The 26,387-nt window shown below is 35.9% G+C and overlaps 2 protein-coding genes across 10 annotated transcripts; one reads left to right on the top strand and one right to left on the bottom strand.

Annotated features, from left to right (window-relative positions):
- Positions 1–4,775: 4,775 nt before the first annotated feature.
- LOC110941235 (bifunctional lysine-specific demethylase and histidyl-hydroxylase NO66-like) lies at positions 4,776–7,584 on the bottom strand. Its single transcript, XM_035990188.1, has 9 exons — positions 7,302–7,584; positions 7,011–7,236; positions 6,680–6,907; positions 6,349–6,584; positions 6,075–6,277; positions 5,907–5,994; positions 5,730–5,825; positions 5,288–5,630; positions 4,776–5,129 (listed from the first exon to the last, which is right to left on the bottom strand). Exons 2-5 carry the CDS (start codon positions 7,120–7,122, stop codon positions 6,101–6,103), a joined length of 753 nt encoding a protein of 250 aa, XP_035846081.1. The 5' UTR covers positions 7,123–7,236; positions 7,302–7,584; the 3' UTR covers positions 4,776–5,129; positions 5,288–5,630; positions 5,730–5,825; positions 5,907–5,994; positions 6,075–6,100.
- Positions 7,585–7,694: 110 nt separating this feature from the next.
- On the top strand, positions 7,695–18,992 carry LOC110941242. 9 transcript variants are annotated; one of them, XR_002593934.2, is made up of 6 exons: positions 7,709–8,102; positions 9,755–9,801; positions 9,921–9,963; positions 10,180–10,272; positions 10,382–10,551; positions 10,651–11,133. XR_002593934.2 is itself a non-coding variant. In XM_035990186.1 (6 exons), the coding sequence occupies exons 3-4, from the start codon at positions 15,495–15,497 to the stop codon at positions 17,721–17,723; spliced, it is 2,151 nt and encodes a 716-aa protein (XP_035846079.1). In that variant the 5' UTR covers positions 13,112–13,318; positions 15,248–15,306; positions 15,386–15,494; the 3' UTR covers positions 17,724–17,894; positions 17,990–18,089; positions 18,206–18,992. The 9 variants fall into 9 exon arrangements, 3 of the variants coding, with proteins under 3 accessions (XP_022038559.1, XP_035846079.1, XP_022038558.1); XM_035990186.1 differs by lacking the exons at positions 7,709–8,102; positions 9,755–9,801; positions 9,921–9,963; ... (1 more) ...; positions 10,382–10,551; positions 10,651–11,133 and adding exons at positions 13,112–13,318; positions 15,248–15,306; positions 15,386–17,491; ... (1 more) ...; positions 17,990–18,089; positions 18,206–18,992; XM_022182867.2 differs by lacking the exons at positions 9,755–9,801; positions 9,921–9,963; positions 10,180–10,272; positions 10,382–10,551; positions 10,651–11,133 and adding exons at positions 15,248–17,491; positions 17,570–17,894; positions 17,990–18,089; positions 18,206–18,992 and having other exon boundaries at positions 7,695–8,102.
- The last annotated feature ends 7,395 nt before the right edge of the window (positions 18,993–26,387 follow it).

Raw genomic sequence — 26,387 nt, 5'->3', positions numbered from 1 at the left:
TACTTTGAACATAAATAAACTTTTACTTTATTTTTCAATCCAACGAACAAACAATATCAGTAGTAGGAGCTGATCTTTTTATATCAAATTGATTGTTTAGATTGAATTTGATTGACCAAGCTTTGATACCAATTGTTAGGATCTGAGTTTTATTGTTGTGACAGTTAAGATGGAAACAATGAATGAAGATAAAACCAAGATGAAATATGCAGCAGAATAATTAACTTTTCAATCACAACAATGAAGATATTGCTTTCATTATCATGCTTTTATAAAATTGCAATTACAATGTTTACGTATGCATGAAGAATTACAACTCCCCCTCAGCTTGATCACTCCTTATTTATTCGTACAAAAATGTCAAGAGCAAAGTGATGAATAGAACAGTACATGCACTGTTCTATTTATAGTACAAACGAAACATCTGAAGCATCTAGGCTGACGTCACCTAGATAGCGACATCTAACAACTTAACAAACTTCTAACATTTGCTAGAGCCTAAGCACTGTTACATTGATAATACATGAAAACTCTGTTTATCATCATCCGTTGAAGAATCCTCTGTTATACTTTAACATCTGTTGATCCACAGCAGACCTTAGCTTCATCAGCATTGATCTCTTCAGCAATGGATGATCAGACCTTTGCTTTAACAGAATTTTTCTTCATCAACAGAGGTTCTCTTTCGCAGACCTTTGGCTTCAACAGACTTTGTCTTCAACAGAGTTTCTCTTAAGGCAGACCTTTGGCTTTAGTAGACTTTAGAGTAGCAGATGTTGAGTCTTTGCCATTGGGAGGAGCAAATCTTCAAAGCACTGTTATTTGTGATCAGATGTCGTAGACTATTTTGGCTTTCCAATCATCTGTTCTTTTGTAGGGTCCACTAGATCCAACATCTTTTTATGTTACTTTTATTCTCTCCGGTCGGTTGGTCGGGATATTATGGTTGGGGGTTTGGATGTTGAACTTTATCTGCTATATTATTATTTATTTGTTTTGTTTGGGTTGTGTTGGTTATTATCTAGGTTTGTGTGAGTTATAGTCGCTTTCGTTCGTGTGTGAGGGTTGAGGTATTGTTTACTGAGCACGTTCGGTGTAGAGGGCATTTTTGGAATTGACTGGTGATGTGCGTGAAGTGTGTTATAATTAGGATGTATATTTTAAGCCATTTTTACACTTTTAGCCAAGTTTTAAATTTATAAAACACGATATTTACTAACACTAAACACACATATGGGCAAGTGCACCCATCGTGGACGTAGTATAGTGTTGGTAAGATACCGACGTCGTCCAAGGACACAAGAGCATTTAGTAAAACTAACTAAATGCTAGAAACGTCTAATCAAATCAAAATGTTAGAAAAGATTTTTAAAACGAAGAAAATAAAACTAACTAAATGCTGAAAAATAAATATAAAAATAAAACCGATAGACAAGATGAATCACTTGGATCCGACTCGTGTATAGTGTAACCTTTAATTATTTTCGCACTTTTGCACTTGTTTAAGAGATTATCTTAGTTATTGTATTAGGCCCCTCTTTTGAAGGTGACGTTACCCTCAACCCAGTAGTTTGAGTCAGCAAGGATACAATCCTAAAGGGTCGGATTATTGAAAGATAATTAATTAAGTTATTAATGCAAATTATGGTAGGCCCCTCTTTTGAAGGTGACGTTACCCTCGACTAAGTAGTCTGAGTCAGCAGGGATACAGTCCTAAATAGCCGGGTTATAGTATTAATAGTAGTTTAACTTATGAGGGGGTCAAAGAGTTTGGATCCCCACCATCCTATACCTTTGGGTATTGAAGGAGATCCTACTAAATTTGACCCAGGTCCCTTGCAGGACCTCTAAACGCTGAACAAGGGCAAGACTCTTACCAAACCGTTCCCTTAACCCCCAACCAGCTAGCCAACATACCTCCATATAGACCGTGGAGATATGAATGTTGAAAATCTTTTATTTTATATAGACAGTAAAATAATGGCAAGACACCACGGACAAATGATAAGGAAGAATCACCTTCAACATAAGAAACTAGTTATTAAAGTCATTAATACAAAACCAAATAAAAAGTGCAAAAGATTAAAAATAAAAAGTATTACACTAGACACTTGTCTTCACCAAGTGATGTAGGAGACTTAGGCAAACATGGCCTTTGATTGTCAAGAACTCTTACGATCAATCTGGGATCCCGAGACGACTCACACACTCTATGATGGACAATGGATGATGGTGGTGGATGATGGTGTTATGGTGGTGGTGGGTGGTGGGTGAAGTGTGAGAGAGGTGGTGTGCCAAGGGATGAGTTGAAATGGCTCCAAGCACTCCTATTTATAGGCTGAACAGAAGCCTGGGCACGGCCCCGTGCCCACTGGGCACGGCCCCGTGGCCGTCTGACACTCTCTCTCTTCATTAATTGTAATTCGCAATTACAATAAATGCGCCTGCAGTACTCTGACCACACCCCCGTGTCCGCTGGGCACGGCCCCGTGGTGGGCAATAGAAGCTTCTACTAGTTTGTCTTTTCTGCTGCTTCTTGGGCACGGCCCCGTGCTCGCTGGGCACGGCCCCGTGCTCTCTGAGCACGGGGCGTGTTCAGTTTTCTGCCTTCTCTGTTTTGCTTGGGAGGATACTGTCGAGGGGTCGGGTAATCCACTTTTGTCCCTTTTCTTGTATTTATGTTAGATTTTGCTGTCTTTTTGCTTCTTTTGTTAATTTGAGCTCTTTTAATCCTGAAAATACAAAAGGAAGACAAAAACACACTTTTTCCAACATTAGTACTAAAAAAGGGTTAGTTTTATGCCACAATTGATATAATTTATATGTTGCATTTTGCGCGTATCAAATACCCCCACACTTAAATCTTTGCTTGTCCTCAAGCAAAACTCTTTATAATGTGGCTTATTCACTCCGAAATGGAATGGGCAGAAGAGAAGGTTTTTGGGCTTGTCATAGAGTGTTGGGATTTTCCAAGATCGTTTAGGTTTTATTTTTATTTATTTACAATCCTATTCGTCATGATTTATTAAAAACATTTCATAAGATAAATTATTTATTAAGGCATAACATACCTTTTTAAAATTCCATTTATATACAAGTTCACATACCTCACGGGGGAAATCACTCACACTCGGCCGAAGGTGTATTTTTAGTGAATCACTCGAGAGCGGCGTGGAACTTATTTCTACCATAGGCTTGCCAAGCAATCAATCCTCCTCCTTTTTAACTTTATACCTTTGTAAATATCAAGAGGACTTTTTGGGTGAAGGATTAGGCTTGGGCTAAAGGCGGGTGGTTGGGTTAGTGGTTAGTTGAAAAGGGCGAAAGGCGTAAAAAGCGTTGGTTTTCGTAAAACATTTTGTTTTTGTGACTTTTTGTTTTTAATGAAGTATTTATTCAAACAAGCTTTTGTTTGGGGAGCTTTGTTTGTTTATTTTTACTTCATCAAATTTTTTTTTTTTCAAGAGTCACACGAAAAACCAAACTTTGTTACTAAAATAAAGGGTAAAAAATGAAAAAGGGGTTTTGGTGGGTAAAAGGGTTTTGGGTTAAGAAATGAAAAGGTATAGGCTCAAAGGGGTTAACTAGGGGGAATTTTTGGGTAGGTAAAAAGAAAAATGAAAATAATGGTGTTGAAAGAAAAAAAAAAGGGGTTAGTCCTAATGCCTCCATCATTTACTTACTTGGGTTTAAGTTGGTAAGGACCGGGAATGAATCACTACAAGAAAACTGGGTTTTTAGTACACGCAAAAGCGTCCTAAAATGCTGTTTTATAGGACATTTCATTTAACAGGACCAACGGTAAAAGCGTTTCATGTAAAGGGGTCGTAATAAGTCTCGGAACTAAAAAAGCGTCCTAACATCTCAAATAAGATTATGAAACCAATTTTCTGGTCGCGTAATATGTCTTTGAACAACCAAAATAGTGTCCTAATAAAAACATATTAGGACACTTTTACGATGTTCTAACATATGCTTACATACTTTTAATCTTTTGATACACTTACAAGCGTCCTTAGAAATTAATTGATAGGACCTTTACGATGTAACATTATAGCTAATATAGTACCAAGAAAAGGGTCCTAATATACCAAATAAGATTATAAAACCAATTTTATGGTTGCATAATATGTCTATAGACAACTTAAATAGCGTCCTAAAAAAACATATTAGGACACTTTTACAATGTTCTAATATGTGATTACCTACTTTTAATCTTTTGATACACTTACAAGCGTCCTTAGAAATTAATTGATAGGACCCTTACGATGTAACATTATAACTAATTTAGTACCAAGAAAAGGGTCCTAATATACCAAATAAGATTATGAAACCAATTTTATGGTCGCATAATGTGTCTATAGACAACTTAAATAGTGTCCTAAAAAGAACATATTAAGACACTTTTACAATGTTCTAATATGTGATTACCCACTTTTAATCTTTTGATACACATACAAGCGTCCTTAAAAATTAATTTATAGGACCCTTATGATGTAACGTTATAGCTACTTTAAATATCAAGAAAATGGTCCTAATATCCCAAATAAGATTATAAAACCAATTTTATAAACTGGCCATCAACATATAACATCATAATAGTTATTGTATAAAATCAACTAATGAAAGAAATAAAACTTCATTATATTTCAAAAAAACATGTTCATAACAAAAACATTAACCATAAATAAGTTATAACATTATCTAACATAAAGTCTTAACATTTAACAAAGAAATTAAAAACAATTAAAGAAATATGAAGCATAAAATCTTGAGTCATCATGCGTCCTCAATCCTCATGGACTACCTACAAATAAACCATCCATGTATAAGCATTAAGTTCCATGATATTAAAATTATTTGTATCACAAATTTAACAAATACATACCGAGATGAATGGACAGGGCCATGCGATGGGTGCAGTAATACAATCTTGAATTGTAGAAAATAAACCATATGGTCTTACCAGTTTTCATCTTTTTTTATTGGTACTTGAACGTTTACCTCACACCATCTGGTCTAATCTCTGTACCACCAACTAGATCATTTGGGTCCAAGCTCTGGATCCTTCCTCTTGCTACAATCTCGGTAGAGTTTAGAATGCTTTTGAGGAAAACTTCATCTCCGACCTAGATTTTAGTTTTCAACAAATATTTACTAAACTCTAGTCATAATAGTGCAAAAAATCATTTTACAAAAAAATTAATAAAGTTTTATACTAGTAGGCTAACATTTTTATAGAAAAATTAAGGAAAATTGGTTTTTAAAGATTTTTATAGAAAAATACCCGTAAACGTTGATGTCCATTGGTTACATTGGGGAAATGTTGTGATGCAAGAGGTTGAACACTGGAACCACCCCTTGACCCTTCCATCTCTGATACTTGGGCTCGTAACTGGACCACAATACTAGTAAGTTCTTCACATTGAGACTTCAATTGGATGTTTTCTCTATGACATGCTGAACGACTTGGTATTACACCCCAAACATCAGCAACACGAACACCCAGACCATACATAACCGCATCACCATTTCGATCATTACCCATTACTTTAGAAAAAAACATCATCTGGTCCAGGCTTATCGATCGAGCCCTCGGGAAGATTAGAACTAAGTTGTTGCATCTGTGCCTATATTAGACATAGTAACAAAAATAAGGTATGTATTTTTAAGAGCATCAAGAACACATAGAAAAAATATGTGTATGAATATATAAGCATATTATTTACAATTGCATTTGAAGCTTCCAAACTTTTAGTAGTTCCATCTTTGGAGAAACATGCACGAAACATTTCCAGTCGACTTGGATCTTGTCCCTTAGATGCCTGTTTGAATAAAAAGAAAATAAGTATTAACAATGGATATCGACATGCTACATTAACAATTGCACTATCTCATACAATCACCTTTGGCTCTTCCCGGACTCGAGCATAACTTTTTTTACCCATTACTTGAACCATCTTCTTCTTTGCCCGATTCGCCTTGTTTTTTTCACTTACGAGTTTCAGTAGACAAGTGAAATTTCAGAATGGGAAATAAACTAATGTTATTTAAAGTGGTAGGCTATTTCATACCTTAGACTTTTCTTTATTCCAATACTTCACAAGTTTCTTCCATTGTTTTTTTGCACTTGTTTTGGCCTAGAACTTATTTGTTCCTTCAGTGACAAAGACGGATCATGGTATAGTTCCTTAACTCTTGCCCTCCAGTTCTTCACCTTCCGCCCAAATGATTGCAATATCCAGCCTTTAGCAGCTTCAGGAATATCAAATTTTGTCTACAAATGAAACAGGTTACATGAGAAAACAAATACTTAAGTCATTAACATACATATTTTTAATTATGTACCTTTAAGAGTGCAAGCAACGCTTTTTTGGCGGCCTTAACTTTATTCCATGGTTTATAAATCGGACAATACTTTCCACTCCTTGAAAGGGTTCCCATGAAATGGGTCAGTTGACTACTTTTGTCATTAATAGGTTGTCCGTGTTCATTAACTAAAATAGGAATTCTATCCCCTTTTTCTTGGGCCCAAACCTTTGGCATACGCGTTGGTCCTCTCACTCTTTTACGTACATTCCGAACTACAAAAAGTGAACATGATGTACATATATACATTAAAAAATACTAAATATATGATTTAACCAAAAAAATAAGCAATCAAGTAGATAGAATAAACCTGCTTCATTTTCTTGTTGTGAACCTTCATGCTCTTCTTCATTTTCTTGATCTTCACATTCTTTTTCAACCAGTTCATCGTTCTGATTTTCTAAATCATTCACTTGTTCTAAGTCTTCCATGTCTTTACCTCCATCATCTTTAAAACTATCTTGTTCTTCATAAGCTTCATTCATATCTATATCTTCAATATCATCAAATTCAACATCATCTTGTTCTTCATTGATATCTATAGTTACAAAAAAGGTAAGCATAAAAAACAGTTAATTGAATCTAGACTTAATATTAAGTAAATATCATAAATAAAATATTTGAAAAACAAATATAGGTACCATGAAATCTCATGTCACGCTCCCCGTGGTCATCATCGTTGTCAACTGCAGATAACTTTCTCTTAGCTACAGTTGATCTCCCACTTGTATCAATTACTTGTCCCTTTTGCATATGAGATTCTGAAGATGTTAGCACACAGGAGACAGTCGGAGCAATGAATCGTTTCTGTGCTAAATTAGTATATCTTTTCAGGGACTACGGAGCAATGTATATTGGACGTTGTTTCTGTAAGTCGAATTGTTAGAGAAGAAACCGAAAGAAATTATATTATCCGTATTTGATATTAGTACCTTTTTAGAGATTTTTGTAGCAGCTTCTTGATAATCTTGCTCAACGTCAATATCAGAACCAGGCATATACTCTACATCTATATCTTTCTTGCTGGTATCCATTGATTTGTTTTTCTTTTTCTTTGTTTTGTCACTCTCTGCTAGACTTGTCAAAGATTTAGCAATATTTTTCACTCCCAAAGCTTGTAATTTTTTTTGGTTCTCTTGAATCCTTGACATTCTACTCCTTTCATAAGCATTCATACGTCTTTTGGAGCTTTGTCCTTGCATACTTTTATCTTCCATTACTGGTGTATACAAAAAAAAAAAATCTTATTAAATCATTCATAAAAGGCTCAAATAAATAAGAAAAATAAAAAATAAAAATTTATAAAAAGAAAATCAAACTTAGCTGGTGAATTTTAGGGCAAATTTTATCAAGTATTTCATTTGTGCATTTCTTTTCTAAACGCTACTCTGCTCTCACTCAGGAAACATCTTAACCCTATTTTTCAAGCATTTCATCTTCCAGTTATTTCTGTGTAGATTCAATCATTGAATCAATCTATGTAGATTCGATCTCTCTGAAATTCCTTATTTGTTCATCTCAATTATCACATCAAAACTTCACAAATCGATTATATAACTTTTAGTTTACACTTGATTTCGTTATCCATCGATTGGTGTATAGTTCATCTATCTCAAACCTGAATTTGGGGATTTGAAGAAGGAAAAGCAAGCAAGCACATCTGATTTTGATTTTTTAGAGGTTTTGAAAGAAGTACACCTGATCAGCAATCTCTCATATTGCCATAGATACAGGTTCGTATATGTGATCCAACTTCTATCGTTTTCGTGATTGCTACTATTACATTCATCAATTAGATTGTTAATTGAGGTATTGTCAGTTTGGCTTATGATATCTAGGGTTTAGTTTTCATTTAGTGATGAACAAGTGTGATGGATATCTGAGTCAGTGGTTATTGTTATTGTGTATAAATTTAGGGCTTCTGGTGTGTAATGTGTTATACGAGTATGTTGACTTCCATGTGCTGCGCTCTAGAGTTTTGGCACTGTAATTGCTATAAATTATGTTAGTATTAGATGTTAAGTTGATTAACAGATCAGACAATTAGAGGTATGCCTTATGATGGTCTTGTTTTGATAAAAATTTGAAGATTTATTTCTACATTTTGTATTAAAGGAGCTGACGTTTGCGCGCGCTGCGGCGGGATGTTAGTTATAATGTTGAAAATAAAAAAAAAATGAGTAAATAACTAACAAACAAATCGGTAAATAAAAATTTTAATCAGCAACTAAGGTGCATAAGTTGCAAATACCTTGTAATTTGTAATTTCTCAGTTGCTAACTTGAAATCAATTGGTTTAAACTGTTAGCTAGAATATACCAAAATAAAGTTAGGCTAATAAAAAGAGTCGGCCTTGTGAAGAAAATAACAGCAGTCTCGTGGAAATTGATGGAATAAATGAGTTCCACATAAAGTGGGTTATTTTATGTGGAAGCTGGTTTTGTGTTTTATAGCGACAAAGGCCGCTTTGACGTCTCGTGGGGTTTCGTGAATGGATACGTGATGCAGTATTTACGGGTATGGGGAAGAGACCTTGACCGCATTGTCGTCTCGTGCGTCATGGTTAGAGCAGTGTGGTGGCATCTTTGTGTTTGGATGAAAATTCTTGTAAATATCTGAGCCGTGTTGTTTTGGGCTTTGATGGATGATTTGCATAGCATTAAGGGTTCGGCTACATGGAAAAAGTTTATGGATTTATCTTTGCTGCAGCCTTATGGAGAATTTAGAAGGCTCGAAATGGATTGGTTTTCGAAGAAGTGCCCTTTACAGTCACAAAAATCGTGGAAGAAATTAAAGAGAATCCTTTGAGTGATCGAACCCCTTTCATTGAGGTCGAATGGGAGAGATGACGTGCTTTTAGTATTCACGATACAATATTATAATTTACTTCTGTTTTTGGGATTTTCAGTCTCTTTCTGCCCCTTGTTCTATTTTTTCCGTTATTCCAAAAAAAAGCAGTCTAATATGCTTTCTTAAAGATACACCCCAATCTCAATTAAACTTGCAAATGAATGTAATTAATTGCAACCCAGATGAAGTTCGTAACTAATGGCCCAACAGTATTCAATTTAACATGTCTTCCAACTTGATGGCCCAATTTAATTTCGTTAATCAATTCTTATTTAAATTTCCAGTGCACAATATCCATAATCATCATCCATCTAAGAATATACATCTTTTTAAAAAGAAATTCGAAACAGGTCAAATATCAATCTAACACATGCTAAAACATAAAATTGTTCAATTAAATCTATATAAATATGAAAATCACATTGCAAGATATAAAAGTAGAAGCATTAACTTCAATTTTCAGTACATAGTCATACTTGTTTTTTTTATATCTCTCTAGTTTGAATTTGTTGTGTTGGTTTTGATTTCATCTCAGATGAGACGGCTTCGAGCAAATCTTGGCGTTATTTCAAGAGCAGATGGGTATGGTTTCAGTGTTTAACATTAGTACATGTAACACGTTTACACAAGATTAACGATTTGGTAAATCTCAAATGTGTGTTGGCTGATTTTTCTTAATTTTAATGGTGGTGGGTCAACAGCTTTTGAGATGGGGAACATCAAAGGACTTTATGTAAACCTAGGGTATGTGTCGGGTCGGTTTGGAACGGTACGGGTTACGGGTCGGGTCGGCAAGGGACGATGGAGGTCGGCGGCTTTTTATATACCCGTGGATATAGAAACATTGCCCCACTTTAATTTTGCAAAGCACCCTATACATTTACCTATTTGATGGTGTTTTATCTATGATTCTTATGCAATTACAATTGTTATTTAATTACTCGATGTTTTGATTAATAGTGTAAAATTGCGGGAACGACAAATATGACAGGGGCGGGAGAAAGGATTGATTAGCATTTACATAGTTGAACATGCTGCGTTGCTGACTTAAAGGTATGATAATTGATAAAGAAAATTAACTTTTTAACCCACCAACAGTGCTTGTGTTTTGTTTTGTTTTGTTATATTAATATCTAACTTCGTTACAAACCATATCATACAGTGCTAAGCATTCCAGAAGTTTTACACTCTATACACCAGTCGTCAACATTACTTGCTCAAAGAACAACACTCGCAGTATGACTCCTTTTATGTAAGTTGAAAAGTTTTATAAAAAAGTGGATGAACAAGATAACAATGCGAGATTTTATGAACCAGTGTATCGGCTAGAAGGTAATTTCGATTGGAATATGGTAGTGATTTTAATTGGATTAGATGATTTTTAATCTAAATTCTTACCCCATTAACATCATTGAAATTCAATATCAATAGCAACCGAATGAGATAATAACGAAAACAACAATCAGTGAGTTACCTCAAGTGGAAATCGGTGAGAGTTCAAAGCGTACTGCCGTCTATAATCACGCGTCGTGCCACCAGACTTCTTCGCAGCAAACAAGCAGGTTAACAAAGAGTGAAGGGGAGGTGAGAAGGAACTGTGTGTGAGGGTTTTTGTGAGAACGTGGCAGAGTGGGGGATTTACGGATTGATTTAGAGTGATGAACGAAATTCAAAGCTTGATTTGGTTCGTTTGACTTTAGATTGAAAATTATGCGTTTTAATTTTATATATATATTTAGTCACCTATATCTTTCCTATAATTCTTTGTTTCCTCATATACAAGATCCTTTGATGTCGTTTTAAATGGATCGGATATTGTATTTTGAAAAAAACTAGTGGGGGTGACTTAAGCTGATGTAAAATCGTGTTTGTGAGTTGTACCAACTGCATTGAAAGATGTACTTTTTATTTTAATGTTTTTGCTATAGCGACTTGTACAATGTGTTTTGAAAGTTGTATTTTCATAGGGGTATGGATGACATTTTACTCAAACTAGTATTAAGCACCCCTTGCGTTACGGCAGGGGCGAGCACTAATGTCACATTACTGCCAGCGACCTCCGACACTGAAGTTAGGGCGTGTTAATGCAAAGAAATTAAATCGAAAGTAAAACATAGAATAAAATAACTAAGTTGATCTAGGACTCGCACGTTAAGATGAACCCGCGTCTATTTTTTCCCGTTTGACAGGTTTATCGTAATCTGTATATATTATATATCATTACCACTATACAAATCATAATGCATATATTACAACAACCGTTGCATCAATATGGTGCAAATTATATTTATATAAGATTTTGGCTAAATTAATTATATTATTATAAATAATAATAATTTACAAATAAAACAATATAAATTTGAATAGATCAAACTGATTGAACATGGTAAGATAATGAAACCATTATTTGATTAGGGCACAACCACTTAAACACAATTTACAATCATAAATGCATACAATACAGGTTGAACATGGTAAGCTAATGAAACCACTATTTGATTAAGGTACAACCACTTAAGCACAATTTACAACCAAACATGCATACAAATTATTTGATTAAGGTACAAACATTTAAGCATAATTTACAACCAAAGATGCATACTATTTGATTAAGGGGAGTGGGGGTGGTTACAAGTGATGGAATCCCATCACTCACAAACATCCAATCATGTTCCGCCATGTCAGCAACCACTATTCTATCACTCACAAGCATCTTTTAGTGGCGGTGGTCATCACTAGTGATGGAATTCCAACGTACAAGCATTAATACACAACGTACAAGTCATACACATACAATCAATTTTTTACAACGCGTGATATGTTCAACGCGTTCTTTTTTTCACGAGTGATGGGAGTGGTGGCAGCGGTGTTCCAAAAAAAACGAGTGATAGAATTCTATCATGCTCCCACCCCTACTCCCCTAAGGTACCATTAAGACGATCTCGTTTATCTCTATCCTACGATCTTAGTTCCATAAAAAACGGAATATGGTCAATTTATTATTATTACATTGCGGTTCAGATCTATTATTGTCTATTGTGATCCATAAGGCCCAATATAGTCCATTAAGAAATTTTGATCTACTATTGTCCTTGTGATCCACTAAGGCCCAATATGGTTCATTAAGACATATATGATTCACTATTGGCCAATGTGACATATCAAATCCCAATAAGGACCATTAAGACACATACGATCCACTATTGTCCATTGTGCTTCATTTAGGCCCATATGGTCCATTAAGACATGTGTGATCTACTATTGTCCATTATGATCCATTAAGGCCCAATATGGTTCATTAACATATCTATGAATAACCTTTAGCCACACATTTTTATAAACGTGTGGTAGGGCGGTTTTGCCAAAAGTGTGGCCGTAGCCCCTTTTTTCACGTAGTGCCGGTTCAACCGCCCGATAAAACCTGGTTCAACCGGTTAAACCATTTTAGAACCCAACCCGATAGATGTTTCAGTTAAATCTAGTCATGTGCCTTGCACATGAGGGCATTTTTTGTCAATTCACTTGAATGGAAAGAAGAAGTTAGCGTATCATGGTATCGTCCTTATTACGTGTTGGCAAATTTGGAAGGCTAGGAATGAGCTAGTGTTTGCGGGGAAGCATCCGAAGGTTAAGGAGGTGTTTAGTGCGATCAAGTCTATCGGGTATCTTTGGTTTAGGAATAGGTCGAAGTATTTAGACGTTTCATGGGTCGAGTGGTGTAAATTTGTATAGTGTTTTCTTGTTCTTTGTAGTTGGTTTGGCCGCCCGGTTGTTTTTCGGGCTGGCCTTGTTTTAATGAAGTTCTTAAAAAAAACAAAAGTTTTAAAAAATAAAAAGATTATATATACGTACATAAATAAACAAACCTTCCATGTTTGCACTTTAAAAAAAACCTAAATTAATGTATTAGGTCTTTTGACTTTTTGTATTCATGTTCAATTCATTGGTTCCCTTTCCTTGCTTTCCCTGTCCATCGAAGAAACAAAAGCAGAACCATACCATTACTCCAAAATCAATAGCTCCTTCGTCATCGTGACCTCCACCGTCGTCCAACTCTGGCAGCCACCGCCCACCTGCCCTTGAATTCTCTCACTCTCAGGTGTTTTTTCTATAACTTTTTCACTCAGTTTGCTAAAATTTTTGTTTGATTTGTTGATTATTATGTGTAAATTCTTGAAAGTTGCTATATGATTGAGATATGATATAAATTCTTCATTATCTTCGTTAGGGTTTGAATGCTATCCAGATAATGCTTTCATTGCATAATTTATCAATACTAAATTTATCTTCATCAATGTAAGTATCTAAATAGGCAAAACAGTTGGATGTTGTTGGGCTGAATGCTTTTCAGATAATGTTATCACTGCATAATTTATCAATAAATTAAGTTAAAAATAGGAATCAGTATTCACATATTAACACATGGCGAAGGGCTACAGATCGTACCATATTCTCATATTCTGGTTTGTCCCTTAAAGTTGCTGTTTGAAACCCCAACATTCCCTAACACAACTGATGCAAACAACGACTTTGATTAAATCGCTGATTAGGTTCCAATTAACTTTATCACTGCAATTTATTTATCAATAAATTGTCACGTGAAGGATTCAATTAACTTTTTTAAAGGTGTGTGAAACTTTTTTTTAAAGGTTTATGTTGTGTGTAAAACTGTCACAAAGAAATTAAAACCAATGCCACATGCTACTATTGCATTTAAATTTTGTAGTGTAAATGCCTACTACTATATTCTGCATGTTGGTTTAGGCCCAGTTTACACACTCAAACAAACACTAGAGAAACTCAAACTCTTGTGATATTAAGCTCTCAAATATGGAAGGATAAATCGTTGTACGAGAGAGTCAAAAAGAAAGATGAAAGGCTTAATATTATTGAATAAATAATGGCTAAATAACCGGTACACACCGTGACCCACTCTTCTACTTAATTCGCCTCCATAATAATTAGAAGTGGTAAAATGGGTGGGTTGGGTAGGTTTGGGTAATGGGTTAGGATGGATATGAGTTAGGATGAGTTTTTTAAGAAAAAGGTCAAGATGGGTTTAGGTCACAATGGGTTTCGGTCATGATAGGCTAAAAATTAAAAAAAAAAATTAAATATTAAAAAATTAAAAAAAATCAGAAATTTTTTTTTAAATTCAAAAAACATCAAAAGCATAAAAAACTACCAAACAATCCAATAAAAACTCACCTTCTTATGCCCTTTTAAGTTGTGTCAACATCCCAAAGCCACCAGTACACCATGAATGCATATGATATACCTACACCTCTCCCCAAAACTACAAGTCCCCTGTATCCAAAAATTACAAACCTTATCTTTCTTAACACCAACACCAACACCAGTACCACCACCTCTACTGTTAACATTATTATTATTATTCATATCACTAGTATGTGTATGACATGAAGTGAAAATGAAGTTGAATATCTAAGGCAATCAACAAGTAGTTGTTTTATTCAGACTTATTATTCTTTCCACAATATGCACAATTTACAAATTGTTTTCCAAAAGGATTTACATTCTCTTTTCAAGACATATGAAATCATGAACTAACAAACAACATAAAAGAGAGGCATCTAACCCATCATTTCAGTTGGAATTTACGTTGCGATCGAACTTTTTGTGCGAACACAAAGGTACTTTCTGTCGGCACTTTGGACTTCTAGTAGAAACGAGAGAAATGGTCCCACCAGATGTAGGACTCTAAAACCACCTCCCATTTTAGCGAATCAAAGCTGCATTTGTTCACCCGTTCCGACCCGGACCCGTTTCGACCCGAACCAAAACAACCCTTTTTTATAGTTGATTAAATCTTCTCTGATAGTTTGGTTAATTAGTAATTTAAGTGTTATAAATTAAAAGGTAGTGTGCTTAATTGCTAATTTAAGTGTTATAGTTGTGTTAAACAAATTTTTAGTTTACTTGAGGCCACCAAATACATTCTTTAATTACTTATGAATTGGGTGCATGTATATGACTTATGAAATTACTAATTGTTTGTTTAATCCAGTTTTAAGATGGATACGAGTTGGATGTCTTTACCAAGAGCTACTACTGAATATGAAAACGGTCTTGACAAATTTCTTGATTTTATCTTTTCTACCGAGGGTAAAAATGGTCAAATATCATGTCCATGCATTGATTGCAGTAATCAAATATGGGTTGATCGGGAGGAGGCTAGAACGCATCTCCAATGTGTCGGGTTTATTAAAGGCTACAGAATTGCACCTTTTATTTCCGAATCATGTGAAACTCCTATGTTGGATGCTGAAGATGACATGCAAGGGTTGGTGCATGATGCATTCAACGGGTTTGGTGAGAACATACATGAAAATGAAATAGGGACACAAAATGAAAGTCAAAGTATGCCAAACAGAAATGCGAAAAATTTTTATAAAGCGTTAGAAGATGCAAAGAAAGAACTATATCCTGGGTGTAAGAAGTTCTCGGTTCTTTCTTTTATCATTAGACTATTTCATAGTAAGTGTATTGGGAAATGTAATGACAAGGGTTTCAGCATGATGCTTGATACATTGAGGGAAGCCTTCCCATATGCTTCCATACCGAAGTCATTGTATGACCTAAGGAAGATAATAAGAGAATTAGGACTTAGTTATGATAAAATTGATGCATGTCCTAATGATTGTATGCTGTACTGGAAAGAAAACAGTAAGAAAACAGAATGTGATATATGTCATACGTCAAGGTACAAAGCAAATGAAAATGATCCTGATGATGAGTTAACCATACCTGATACGGATAAGAAGATTAAGAAGATTGGAGCAAAGGTTTTACGTCATTTTCCGCTCATACCACGGCTGCAAAGGTTGTTTATGTCATCTAAAACTGCTGCCTCCATGAGATGGCATGAAGAGAGTCGCACGAAAGATGGTTACTTGAGACATCCTGCTGATTCCCCAGCTTGGAAAACATTTGATTTTAATTATCCTGATTTTGCCAGTGAGTCTCGTAATGTCAGGCTTGGTTTAGCGAGTGATGGGTTTAACCCTTTTAGAACAATGAGTGTTTCTCATAGTACATGGCCTGTTGTTTTGATGCCATATAATCTACCTCCTTGGATGTGCATGAAACAACCTTATTTCTTTTTATCTTTACTTATACCTGGCCCATCAGCTCCTGGGAACAATATAGATGTTTATATGGAACCGTTAGTAGCTGAGCTACAGGAGTTATGGGATATTAATGGAGTAGAGACTTATGATGCATCGACAAAGAGTAACTTTCAGATGCGTGCTTCTTTGTTATGGACGATAAGTGACTTTCCCGCTTATGCGAATTTATCCGGATGGAGCACAAAAGGAAAACTTTCATGCCCTTGCTGCCATAAACATACAAAATCACAACGCTTAACTCATGGCAACAAATATTGTTTCATGGGACATCGTCGATATCTGCCAGGTGATCATGCTGTTCGGAAAGATAAGAAGTCTTTTGATGGCACAAAAGAAACGGAGAGGCAACCACGTGGCTTAACAGGATCAGAAGTACTTGATGAGCTAAATGGTTTTGAAATTAAATTTGGAAAACTTGTGAAGACCAACCCTGATCTACCATTTAACTGGAAGAAGAGAAGTATTTTTTTTGAGTTACCATACTGGAAAACTAACTTGCTACGCCATAATCTAGATGTAATGCATATTAAGAAGAATGTTTGTGACAGTGTCGTTGGAACGTTAATGAATCTAGATGGAAAGACCAAGGATCATTTAAAAGCACGCCTTGATTTGCAAGAAATGGGTATTAGACCTGAACTTCATCCTAAAGTTCAGAATAACAACAAAGTGTATTTGCCACCTGCTTGTTTCTCAATGGATAAAAAAGAGAAAGATATATTTTGTCGTGTTCTTAAAAAGGTTAAAGTTCCAGATGGTTATGCAGCTAATATATCAAGATGTGTAGAGTTAAAACCTCCAAAACTGTTTGGCCTTAAAAGTCATGATAGCCATATTTTGATGCAGCAGTTGCTTCCCATTGCTTTGCGAAATGTGTTACCTAAGCACGTGCGTTATCCTGTGATGAAGCTATGTCGTTACTACAAACAGTTATGCTCAAAAGTTCTTAATCCAAATGATTTGGTTCAAATGGAAAATGAGATTGGAAAAATCCTTTGTGATTTAGAAAGGATTTTTCCGCCATCATTCTTTGATGTTATGGTTCATCTTTCGGTTCATCTTGCTTCAGAGGCCAAATTAGGAGGGACAGTTCATTACCGTTGGATGTATCCAATCGAGAGGTGTGCGTTCATATTTTAGTAAACACTTTTTTTAAAGATAATATTGAATCTGATCTTAATATTTTTTTTATCACTTAGGTATTTATCTACATTAAAATCTTACGTCAAAAATAGGAGTAAACCCGAGGGTTCCATTGCAGAAGGATATTTAGCTGAAGAATGCTTGTCATTTTGTTCATTGTACTTATCAAGTGATGTCGAGACCATACATAGATGTCGAGACCATACATAATAAGACAAGTCGGAATTATGATGACGGTGGTTTCGAGGATATTTTACCTATCTTTTCTATGTCAGGTCGGCCGATTGGTGCTACAGTGGTAGAGATACTTGACCTTGACATTTTGGCTAAAGCACATTCATATGTGTTATTCAATTGTAGTGAAGTTGATGAATTTCGAACGTAAGTAGTTATTTAGAAGTTGTGAGTTCCATTTATTATATTATATTTAAAATTGTTTTTGTTGTTGTCATGATTCTCATCTTTTGACATTGCAGAGAACATCTGACGAATGTTCGTCATGAAAATCGGAAATTACGTGAGCGCGAGATTCAGCGTTTACATAGCGAGACTTTTGAGTCGTGGTTTCAAGATCATGTACGGAATAGCATAGATGTATTACTTTTAAAATACAACTTTAATGATACAACATTTTCAAGCTTCTAATCGCTAGATGTATAACGAAAAATTTAACACATCTTGCCTTAATTCAGGTTGAGGAGCTGCATACCAGAGGGGATCATAGAATCACGGAAGATCTAAGAAACTTGGCAAGTGGCCCAGCTGAGTTTGTGAAAAAATATAAGGGATTTATCATAAATGGTTTCCGATTTCACACAAAAGATCTGGAACAGAATAGGAAAACACAAAATAGTGGAGTTATGCTTGAGGCCATGACAAATAGCTTCTCAAGTGCTAAAGATAACAATCCTATCGTGGGAGATGTAACATACTATGGGGTTTTAAATGATATCATTGAGTTGGTATATGCTGTTGACAGGAAAGTAGTTTTGTTCCATTGTGATTGGATCTCGAATGGTTCAAGGAAAAAGCAAGATGAGAATGGGTTTACTCTACTCAATTTTGAAGGTTTGAACCCTCATAACGACCCTTTTATACTAGCTTGTCAAGCACAACAAGTATTTTATGTTGCAGATCGTGTTGACAAAGGATGGAAAGTTGTGATCAAGACAACACCTAGAGATTCTTATGACATGAATGAACAAACATGTCTTGAGAATGTGGAAACACATTTGCAGAGTGACACATCTACGGGTCCTCAACTTGATGATAATATGAATATTGAATTGGTTAGAAGGGGTTTAAATGGGACCGTTGTTGACAAAAATACCTTAGTTTTTGACGGAGATGAAGATCTATTTGAAGCTGCTTCATGATTTCAATTAGTTATTTAATAATATGATTTTTTTCATCGCATATTCAATACTTGTATTTGATTTTTTTTCTGCATCGCTGATAATAATTATTTTTTCATCGTTATTGCTAGTTTTTTAATAGTTATGTCTATGTGAACAGATATGTATCACAACTAGTACATCTGTTGGGTAAGATCAGATCTTGCCTCGGATGTTCTATCATAAAGTACTGCGGGTTGGAACTTACTTGGAATAGATGGAGTAGTTTTGACTTGTCATGTTTGGGCTAGACAAAAATTCTTATGTACTTTAATGTAATGGTGTAACCGTGGGGTTTGGATGGTGTATACCCCAACACCTTGCTCGGTTTTAATTTATGAATGAAAGTTTGAGTTTGCCATTAAAAAAAATTTGATTGAGTTTGTATCCCACTTTCAACCAGATCAGAAAACCACAACCCACGATGGAAAGAATGTAGCAGGATGAATGATGAAACTTTAGTTTCAAAATTATTTTTTGTTTACTACCATCCCGTGTAATCACGGGTCAATAACCTATTGTTATTATGAAATTCTAGCGAATAAACATCCTATAAAACTTATGTTTTACGACTCAAATATGAAGTATCCTATTACGGTGTATTATAATAACACCATAATGATTAAGCGTCCTATAAAGGTTAAAGTTATAAGGCCCTAGTGTCAAGTGTCCTATTAAGTTATGTTATAATAGAACTCTAGTGAATAAGCATCCTATAAAACTGATGTTTTGTGACTCAAATATCAGGTGTCCTATTACAGTGTATTATAATAACACCACAATGATTAAGCGTCCTATAAAGGTTAAATTTATAAGACCAATGTGTCAAGTGTCTTTTTAAGTTATATTATAATAAAACTCTAGCGAATAAGCGTCCTATAAAACTAATGTTTTATGACTCAAATATCAAGTGTCCTATTACGGTGTATTATAATAACACCACAATAATTAAGCGTCCTATAAAGTTTAAAGTTATAAGACCCAAGTGTCAAGTGTCCTGTTAAGTTAAGTTCTAATATGACTTCGACTAGAAAGGGTCCTATAACACTGAACATTTATGACTTAACTACAACATGTCCTATTAAGTTATGTATAATAGGACCCCAGATGATCAAGTGTCCTAATACAGTACCACATAATGGGACACTCACAATTACATGTCTTATAAAGTACTTTATTAGGATCTACATTTTAAGTGTCCTATTAAATTATACGATAATAGGACCCCAAAAAATCATCCATCCTATTAAATAGTTTTTTAGGACACCGGTTTAGTAGAGTATATTATAAAAGGACCTCAAAAGTTCATTAGTCCTATTAAATAGTTTTTTAGGACTCTCTTTTACAAGCGTCCCACAGAAAAGGTCCTAAAAAGCCATTTTTGTTGTAGTGAATTGTCGTGGCAAGTTCTAGAGTCGTAAGAACCAAGCGGCTATTCACACAAGAAACGAGAAATGTGCATTTAGTGTAAAGATATGTATGTGTATGCTCTATAAAGGCTCAAAACTCACTTTTGTGGGAATGGGTTTTTACGTAATCAAGTATATATAATCAAATTTTAACTAAGTTTGTCATGCTGTTTCATAATTTTCTTATGTTGGTTCTTTTTATCACGACGTTATCGGTTGTAAATTTGTAAAGTATAACCTTTTTAGAATTAGAATTCCCAACTTAAACTTAGACAAGTAAAAAAAATTGAAAATTTTTGAAAAAAATTTGGGGTGATTAGCGATTCCAATAGAGTTTTGTGTAAGGCTTGTTATTAGGACTTGCAAAATTCAAGGTTTTAGTATCCCCCCCCCCCACACTTAAATTACACATTGTCCTCAATGTGTCCCAAAAATAAGTTTTTAGGTTGAATGAGGGTGTAAAATGGTGTTAAAAGCATAATTTTATGTTACTGGCAGTCTGGACACGGCCCCGTGGTGACTGGGCACGGCCCCGTGTTCAGGTGCCAGTAACAAAAATTAAAGAAAAGAAACAGAAGCCTGGACACGGGGGCGTATTCAGTGAACACGGCCCCTGTCCAGTTACCTGAACTGGGCAATTTTCTGCAGGATGTTCAGCATGGGGCCGTGTTGGCTGGACACGGCCCGTGTTGAGCTTACTGTAATGAAGAAATTGTTGTCGAATGGCCCTGTTTTCGTGCATGGGCCATGTTTCTTGTTTCCCTTGTTATCCTTCACCATCCAGAGTGTGTTTTATTTCATAACACCATTCAAACCTTAAAACCATCCATTCATTCATAGAGAGAATTACATTAGATAATAAAACACAAGAAGCATAAACCATGGAGTTCTAACCTACAAGTTATTTTAATTAGCAAAATTTCCAAGAAGCAAGTAGTCTTGGTTGGTTGTGGCTTTATAGAACTCCTTCTTCTGGGCATGGTCTCCTCATATGTCGGCGAGCCACTCCTCTATCTCCCTTGGAAGGAGAAAAGAGGGCTCGTTAGCGTTAGTTTGAGGAGTTGCGACTTCCACCGGGATCTCTTGTAGATGCTCAAGGGGAGGTTCCGCCGGAATGTCGTCCCACCCGGTAGGGTTGTTAACTTCAAGCGCTAGGTTCCAATCCTCTTGTGGAAGGACGGGTTCCATTGGAGGTGTTACAAGAATATTTAACCTCTGGTGCAAGAGGTTAATTTCTTGAAAGCTATTCTCCAGCCCTACCTTAAGATAGTTGATACGGTCAATTAAGACCTCCTCTACTGAAGTCATTTCATCGAGAGCCTCCCTTAATGCTATGACATAATGCACAAGTGTAGCCTCAATGGAAGGCCTTCTCCCTCTTCGACTGTTTGATGAATGCACGGAAGATGTTTCGCTGTTTTCACTCGACATTCTACGAAAACAAACTGAAAATAGCTTATTTTGCTGAAACAGTGGTCTGGACACGTCCCCGTGCTCAATGAGCACGGCCCCGTGTTCATCTTTCTGCAGAGTTTTGAAACAAGGAATCTTGAAGTTCTAAGTTATTTTCTGAACTTGTGAAGTCTTTTTGAACATTAGTAACTTAAAACAATGTTATACAACTTATTTTTAACAAGATTCTTTGAACAAAACTCAATAGTTCCTTCCTTAAAGCTTGAAATTTCAAACTTTAATGGAGGTTTTTTTTTTGAAGAAAGATGAAGAAGAAGGAAATGAATAAAAGAGGAAAGGACAAGATGGTTTGTTGGAACCTTCTTTTAGAACATACCTAGGATAGCTGAGAGAAGATTCCTTCAAATCTTTGTCCTTAGATGGTCCAAATGTGCAGAATTCTTGGCTACATTTATAGAAAACGACAGCGTGCTGGACACGGCCCCGTGTCGGCTGGACACGTCCCCGTGTGCAGGTAAGATCCTGACACAGTTTGTCCGTATTCTGACGTAAAAGTCAGAAGGGAATCTTTTGGTGGGCACGGGGGCGTGTTGGCTGGACACGTCCCCGTGTCGAAGGACTGATTATGAAGTTCGTCTATTTCTAAGGAACTTATCCGGATCGGGTGGTTCCTTACTGGATGGAACAACCCCAAAGTGCCTAAGATACCTAAATTGACTTTGGTTAAGACGAGAACGCAAGAGGTTGTCGGTGAGGGTGATTCCTATGCTATTTGTAGGTGGACAAGTCCAACCCTTTTCCGGGCTCTCGTTAAAGAAGGTATATGCCTAATCGCTCAGGTCTATGTATGCACCGAACGAAGTCGATTGAGAGTCCTTCACGGCACAATCGACACAGGGACGACTATCGTCCACGTCTTTGCTAGAGTCGAAGGTATTATCGGAAACAACGAGGTTGTGTGAATGCGATCCCAACACTTCTTCTTGGTTATTGTCTTGAGATGAATTTAGAAAATCCATTCTAAGTTCTTTTAACCAATTAAGAATCAGATCTTCTAGTTGAAATAGTTCATCAAGAAGCATTTCTCCTAAAATATCTGGTTGGGCGCTTTTGAGGGAGAGATAAGGATTATTTTTACTTTCGCCCCTCTTAAGGATACAGGGAAACGATGGGTCTATATAGTGGGGCTTATAGTTTAGAAAATAACATTCTAACTCTTTATGCCCGCCTCCACATAATTACATAATTGACACCATGTACCATAAGAGTGCCGAAAGTAAAAAAAAATCGTCATCACTCATGTTTGTGTCAGAATTTACCAACTGTCGGGATCTTACGGTTCTGTTTTCAGCAACTGAATCTTGGGCACGGGGGCGTGTTGAACGGACACGACCCCGTGTTCAGCTTACTGTCTGACTTAAAACAGGATTGCCAGTTCCAAAGATTGGGCACGGGGCGTGTTCAGCGGGCACGGCCCGTGCTGAGCTCTGCAGAAGCTGAAAAATTAGAAAAATCCTAAAAAAATAAAAAGAAAATAAAAAAAAATGATTAGGCCGTTGATTCCTAACTTTCTTAAAATCCTTGTGTCCCCGGCAACGGCGCCAAAAACTTGATGTGCGTGAAGTGAGTTATAATTAGGATGTATATTTTAAGCCCTTTTTACACTTTTAGCCAAGTTTTAAATTTATAAAACACGATATTTACTGACACTAAACACACATATGGGCAAGTGCACCCATCGTGGACGTAGTATAGTGTTGGTAAGATACCGAGGTCGTCCAAGGACACAAGAGCTTTTAGTACCGGTTTATCCTCAACGTCTAATCAAATTAAAATGTTAGAAATGATTTTTAAAACTAAGAAAATAAAACTAACTAAATGCTGAAAAATAAAAATAAAAATAAAACAGATAGACAAGATGAATCACTTGGATCCGACTCGTGTATAGTATAACCTTTGATTATTTTCGCACTTTTGCACTTGTTTAAGAGATTATCTTAGTTATTGTAGTAGGGCCCTCTTTTGAAGGTAACGTTACCCTTAACCCAGTAGTTTGAGTCAGCAAGGATACAATCCTAAAGGGTCGGATTATTGAAAGATAATTAATTAAGTTATTAATGCAAATTATGGTAGGCCCCTCTTTTGAAGGTGACGTTACCCTTGACTAAGTAGTCTGAGTCAGCAGGGATACAGTCCTAAATAGCCGGGTTATAGTATTAATAGTAGTTTAACTTATGAGGGGGTCAAAGAGTTTGGATCCCCGTCATCCAATACCTTTGGGTATTGAAGGAGATCCTACTAAATTTGACCTAGGTCCCTTGCATGACCTCTAAACGCTGAACAAGGGCAAGACTCTTACCAAATCGTTCCCTTAACCCCCGACCAGGTATCCAACATACCTCCATATAGACCGTGGAGATATGAATGGTGAAAATCTTTTATTTTATATAGACAGTAAAATAATGTCAAGACACCACGGATAAACGATAAGGAAGAATCACCTTCAACATAAGAAACTAGTTATTAAAGTCATTAATACAAAACCAAATAAAAAGTGCAAAAGATTAAAAATAAAAAGTATTACACTAGACACTTGTCTTCACCAAGTGATGTAAGAGACTTAGGCAAACATGGCATTTGATTGTCAAGAACTCTTACGATCAATCTTGGATCCCGAGACGACTCACACACTCTATGATGGACAATGGATGATGGTGGTGGATGATGGTGTTATGGTGGTGGTGGGTGGTGGGTGAAGTGTGAGAGAGGTGGTGTGCCAAGGGATGAGTTGAAATGGCTCCAAGCACTCCTATTTATAGGCTGAACAGAAGCCTGGGCACGGCCCCGTGGCCGTCTGACACTCTCTCTCTCTTCATTAATTGTAATTTGCAATTACAATAAATGCGCCTGTAGTACTCTGACCACGCCCCCGTGTCCGCTGGGCACGGCCCCGTGGTGGGCAATAGAAGCTTCTACTAGTTTGTCTTTTCTGCTGCTTCTTGGGCACGGCCCCGTGCTCGCTGAGCACGGGGCGTGTTCAGTCTTCTGCCTTCTCTGTTTTGCTTAGGAGGATACTGTCGAGGGGTCGGGCAATCCACTTTTGTCCCTTTTCTTGTATTTATGTTAGATTTTGCTGTCTTTTTGCTTCTTTTGTTAATTTGAGCTCATTTAATCCTGAAAATACAAAAGGAAGACAAAAACACACTTTTTCCAACATTAGTATTAAAAAGGGTTAGTTTTATGCCACAATTGATATAATTTATATGTTGAATTTTGCGCGTATCACTGGCACTTTGACAGTCTTGCAAAAATTACTAGCTAAGTCTTTTCCATTGTATTTTTGTATATTTATATATTTTTCTGCTTTTATTTTCGTTTGTTTATTGTTTTTGGAGTCGTGTTTCCATTCTTGCATAAGAGACAATGCAAATTTAAAGTGTGGGGATGGGACACTTGAGTCGTAGTGTTAGTTTAGTTAGTTGAGTCGGGTTTGAGTCTTAAAAATTGAAAAAAATTTAAAAAAAAAATATAAAACCGAAAAATCCAAAAAAAATTGAAAAAATCAGAAAATGTCTCTTGTTGTAGAAGTTTGCAAATAAAGACGGAAAGTGATAGAAAAGTTAGGTATGTTCAGGTTTCAAATAATTATAATATGAGTTAATAAGTTAAACTTGTGTCTAGCTTGGGATGTGTGAGTAGGCCCGATCCGGTTTCTAGGTTCTTTTGATATTAATATACCTAAATTGTTAGTTTACTAGTGGATGCTTATCTAGGAGAGTAGGAAGCCGAAACCGCCAATAATAGTTTAAGGAATGTCATTGTAAGCTAAAATTGTTAGACTTTTTTTATCAAAGAAAAAATATAATAAATTGAGCTAGATTGGGAATGGTGACTCCGATTTAGATTGCCTCTAGGTTAAGTTAAAAGAAAAAATGCAAAATTACTGACGCTCATGTTGTCGCTCTCAGGGATGGTGACTCTGGTTGAGACAGCTTCTGGGTTAGGTATGCAAACTCTAGTGCTCAAAAGAAAAGGAAAGAAAAAAAGAGAAAGAAAAATTGATGTTAAATTCTTTTGAATTTGGTATAAAACGGTTAGGAAAGGGTTAAGTGATTCGTTCCTTTTGTTTCATGGGCTTGAGGCGGGATTAGGTGAAACTACGGCTTTTAGTATGAGACCCCAGGTAGATTGACTAAACTTGAACACAAAATGCATAATAAGGGCTTGGAAGCAGGTTTGGATTTAAGTGGATACATATACTTGCAATCGCGGTTAATACGAGTTTTAACATTAATACGTAATCTAGATTTTCAACCCGAATACTTTTATCTGATTATGATTCTGTTTGCACAACTCTTTTTCAAGGACGAAACAATGTTAAGTGTGGGGATATTTGATGTATTGTAAAATACATCTATAATTCTTGTATAGTTTGTGCGTTTTTCGTTAGAATTAGTTTTGGTTTTAGTTAGAATGTACATATTTTTGATCCGTTTGTGTTTTGCAGGTCTTGGGTGATAAAAGAGCTGAAAAGGATAGAAAACGAGCTAAAATCTGAGAAAACCAAGTACCGGAATGTGAACGGAAGCTCGAAAGTTGAAACGGCAAGAAAAATAAAGCTTTTAAGGTTTTCATGGGCCACGAGACTATAGGAGGAG

This window comes from Helianthus annuus, chromosome 5 (assembly GCF_002127325.2).
Source record: "Helianthus annuus cultivar XRQ/B chromosome 5, HanXRQr2.0-SUNRISE, whole genome shotgun sequence".
Classification (NCBI taxonomy): domain Eukaryota; kingdom Viridiplantae; phylum Streptophyta; class Magnoliopsida; order Asterales; family Asteraceae; genus Helianthus; species Helianthus annuus.
Note: the sequence above shows the minus strand (reverse complement) of the source record. Positions and strands in the feature narration are given on the sequence as shown.

Bases quoted from the DNA above. Each gene is read 5' to 3' on its own strand.
- LOC110941235 (XM_035990188.1), bottom strand. From the start codon at position 7,122: ATGCAAAAGGGACAAGTAATTGATACAAGTGGGAGATCAACTGTAGCT. The intron at 6,908-7,010 runs GTACCTATATTT...TTGTAACTATAG, and splicing joins GCGTGACATGAGATTTCATG to ATATCAATGAAGAACAAGAT. The intron at 6,278-6,348 runs GTACATAATTAA...TTTCATTTGTAG, and splicing joins CGTTGCTTGCACTCTTAAAG to ACAAAATTTGATATTCCTGA.
- LOC110941242 (XM_022182867.2), top strand. From the start codon at position 15,255: ATGGATACGAGTTGGATGTCTTTACCAAGAGCTACTACTGAATATGAA. The intron at 17,492-17,569 runs GTGTGCGTTCAT...TTTATCACTTAG, and splicing joins TGGATGTATCCAATCGAGAG to GTATTTATCTACATTAAAAT.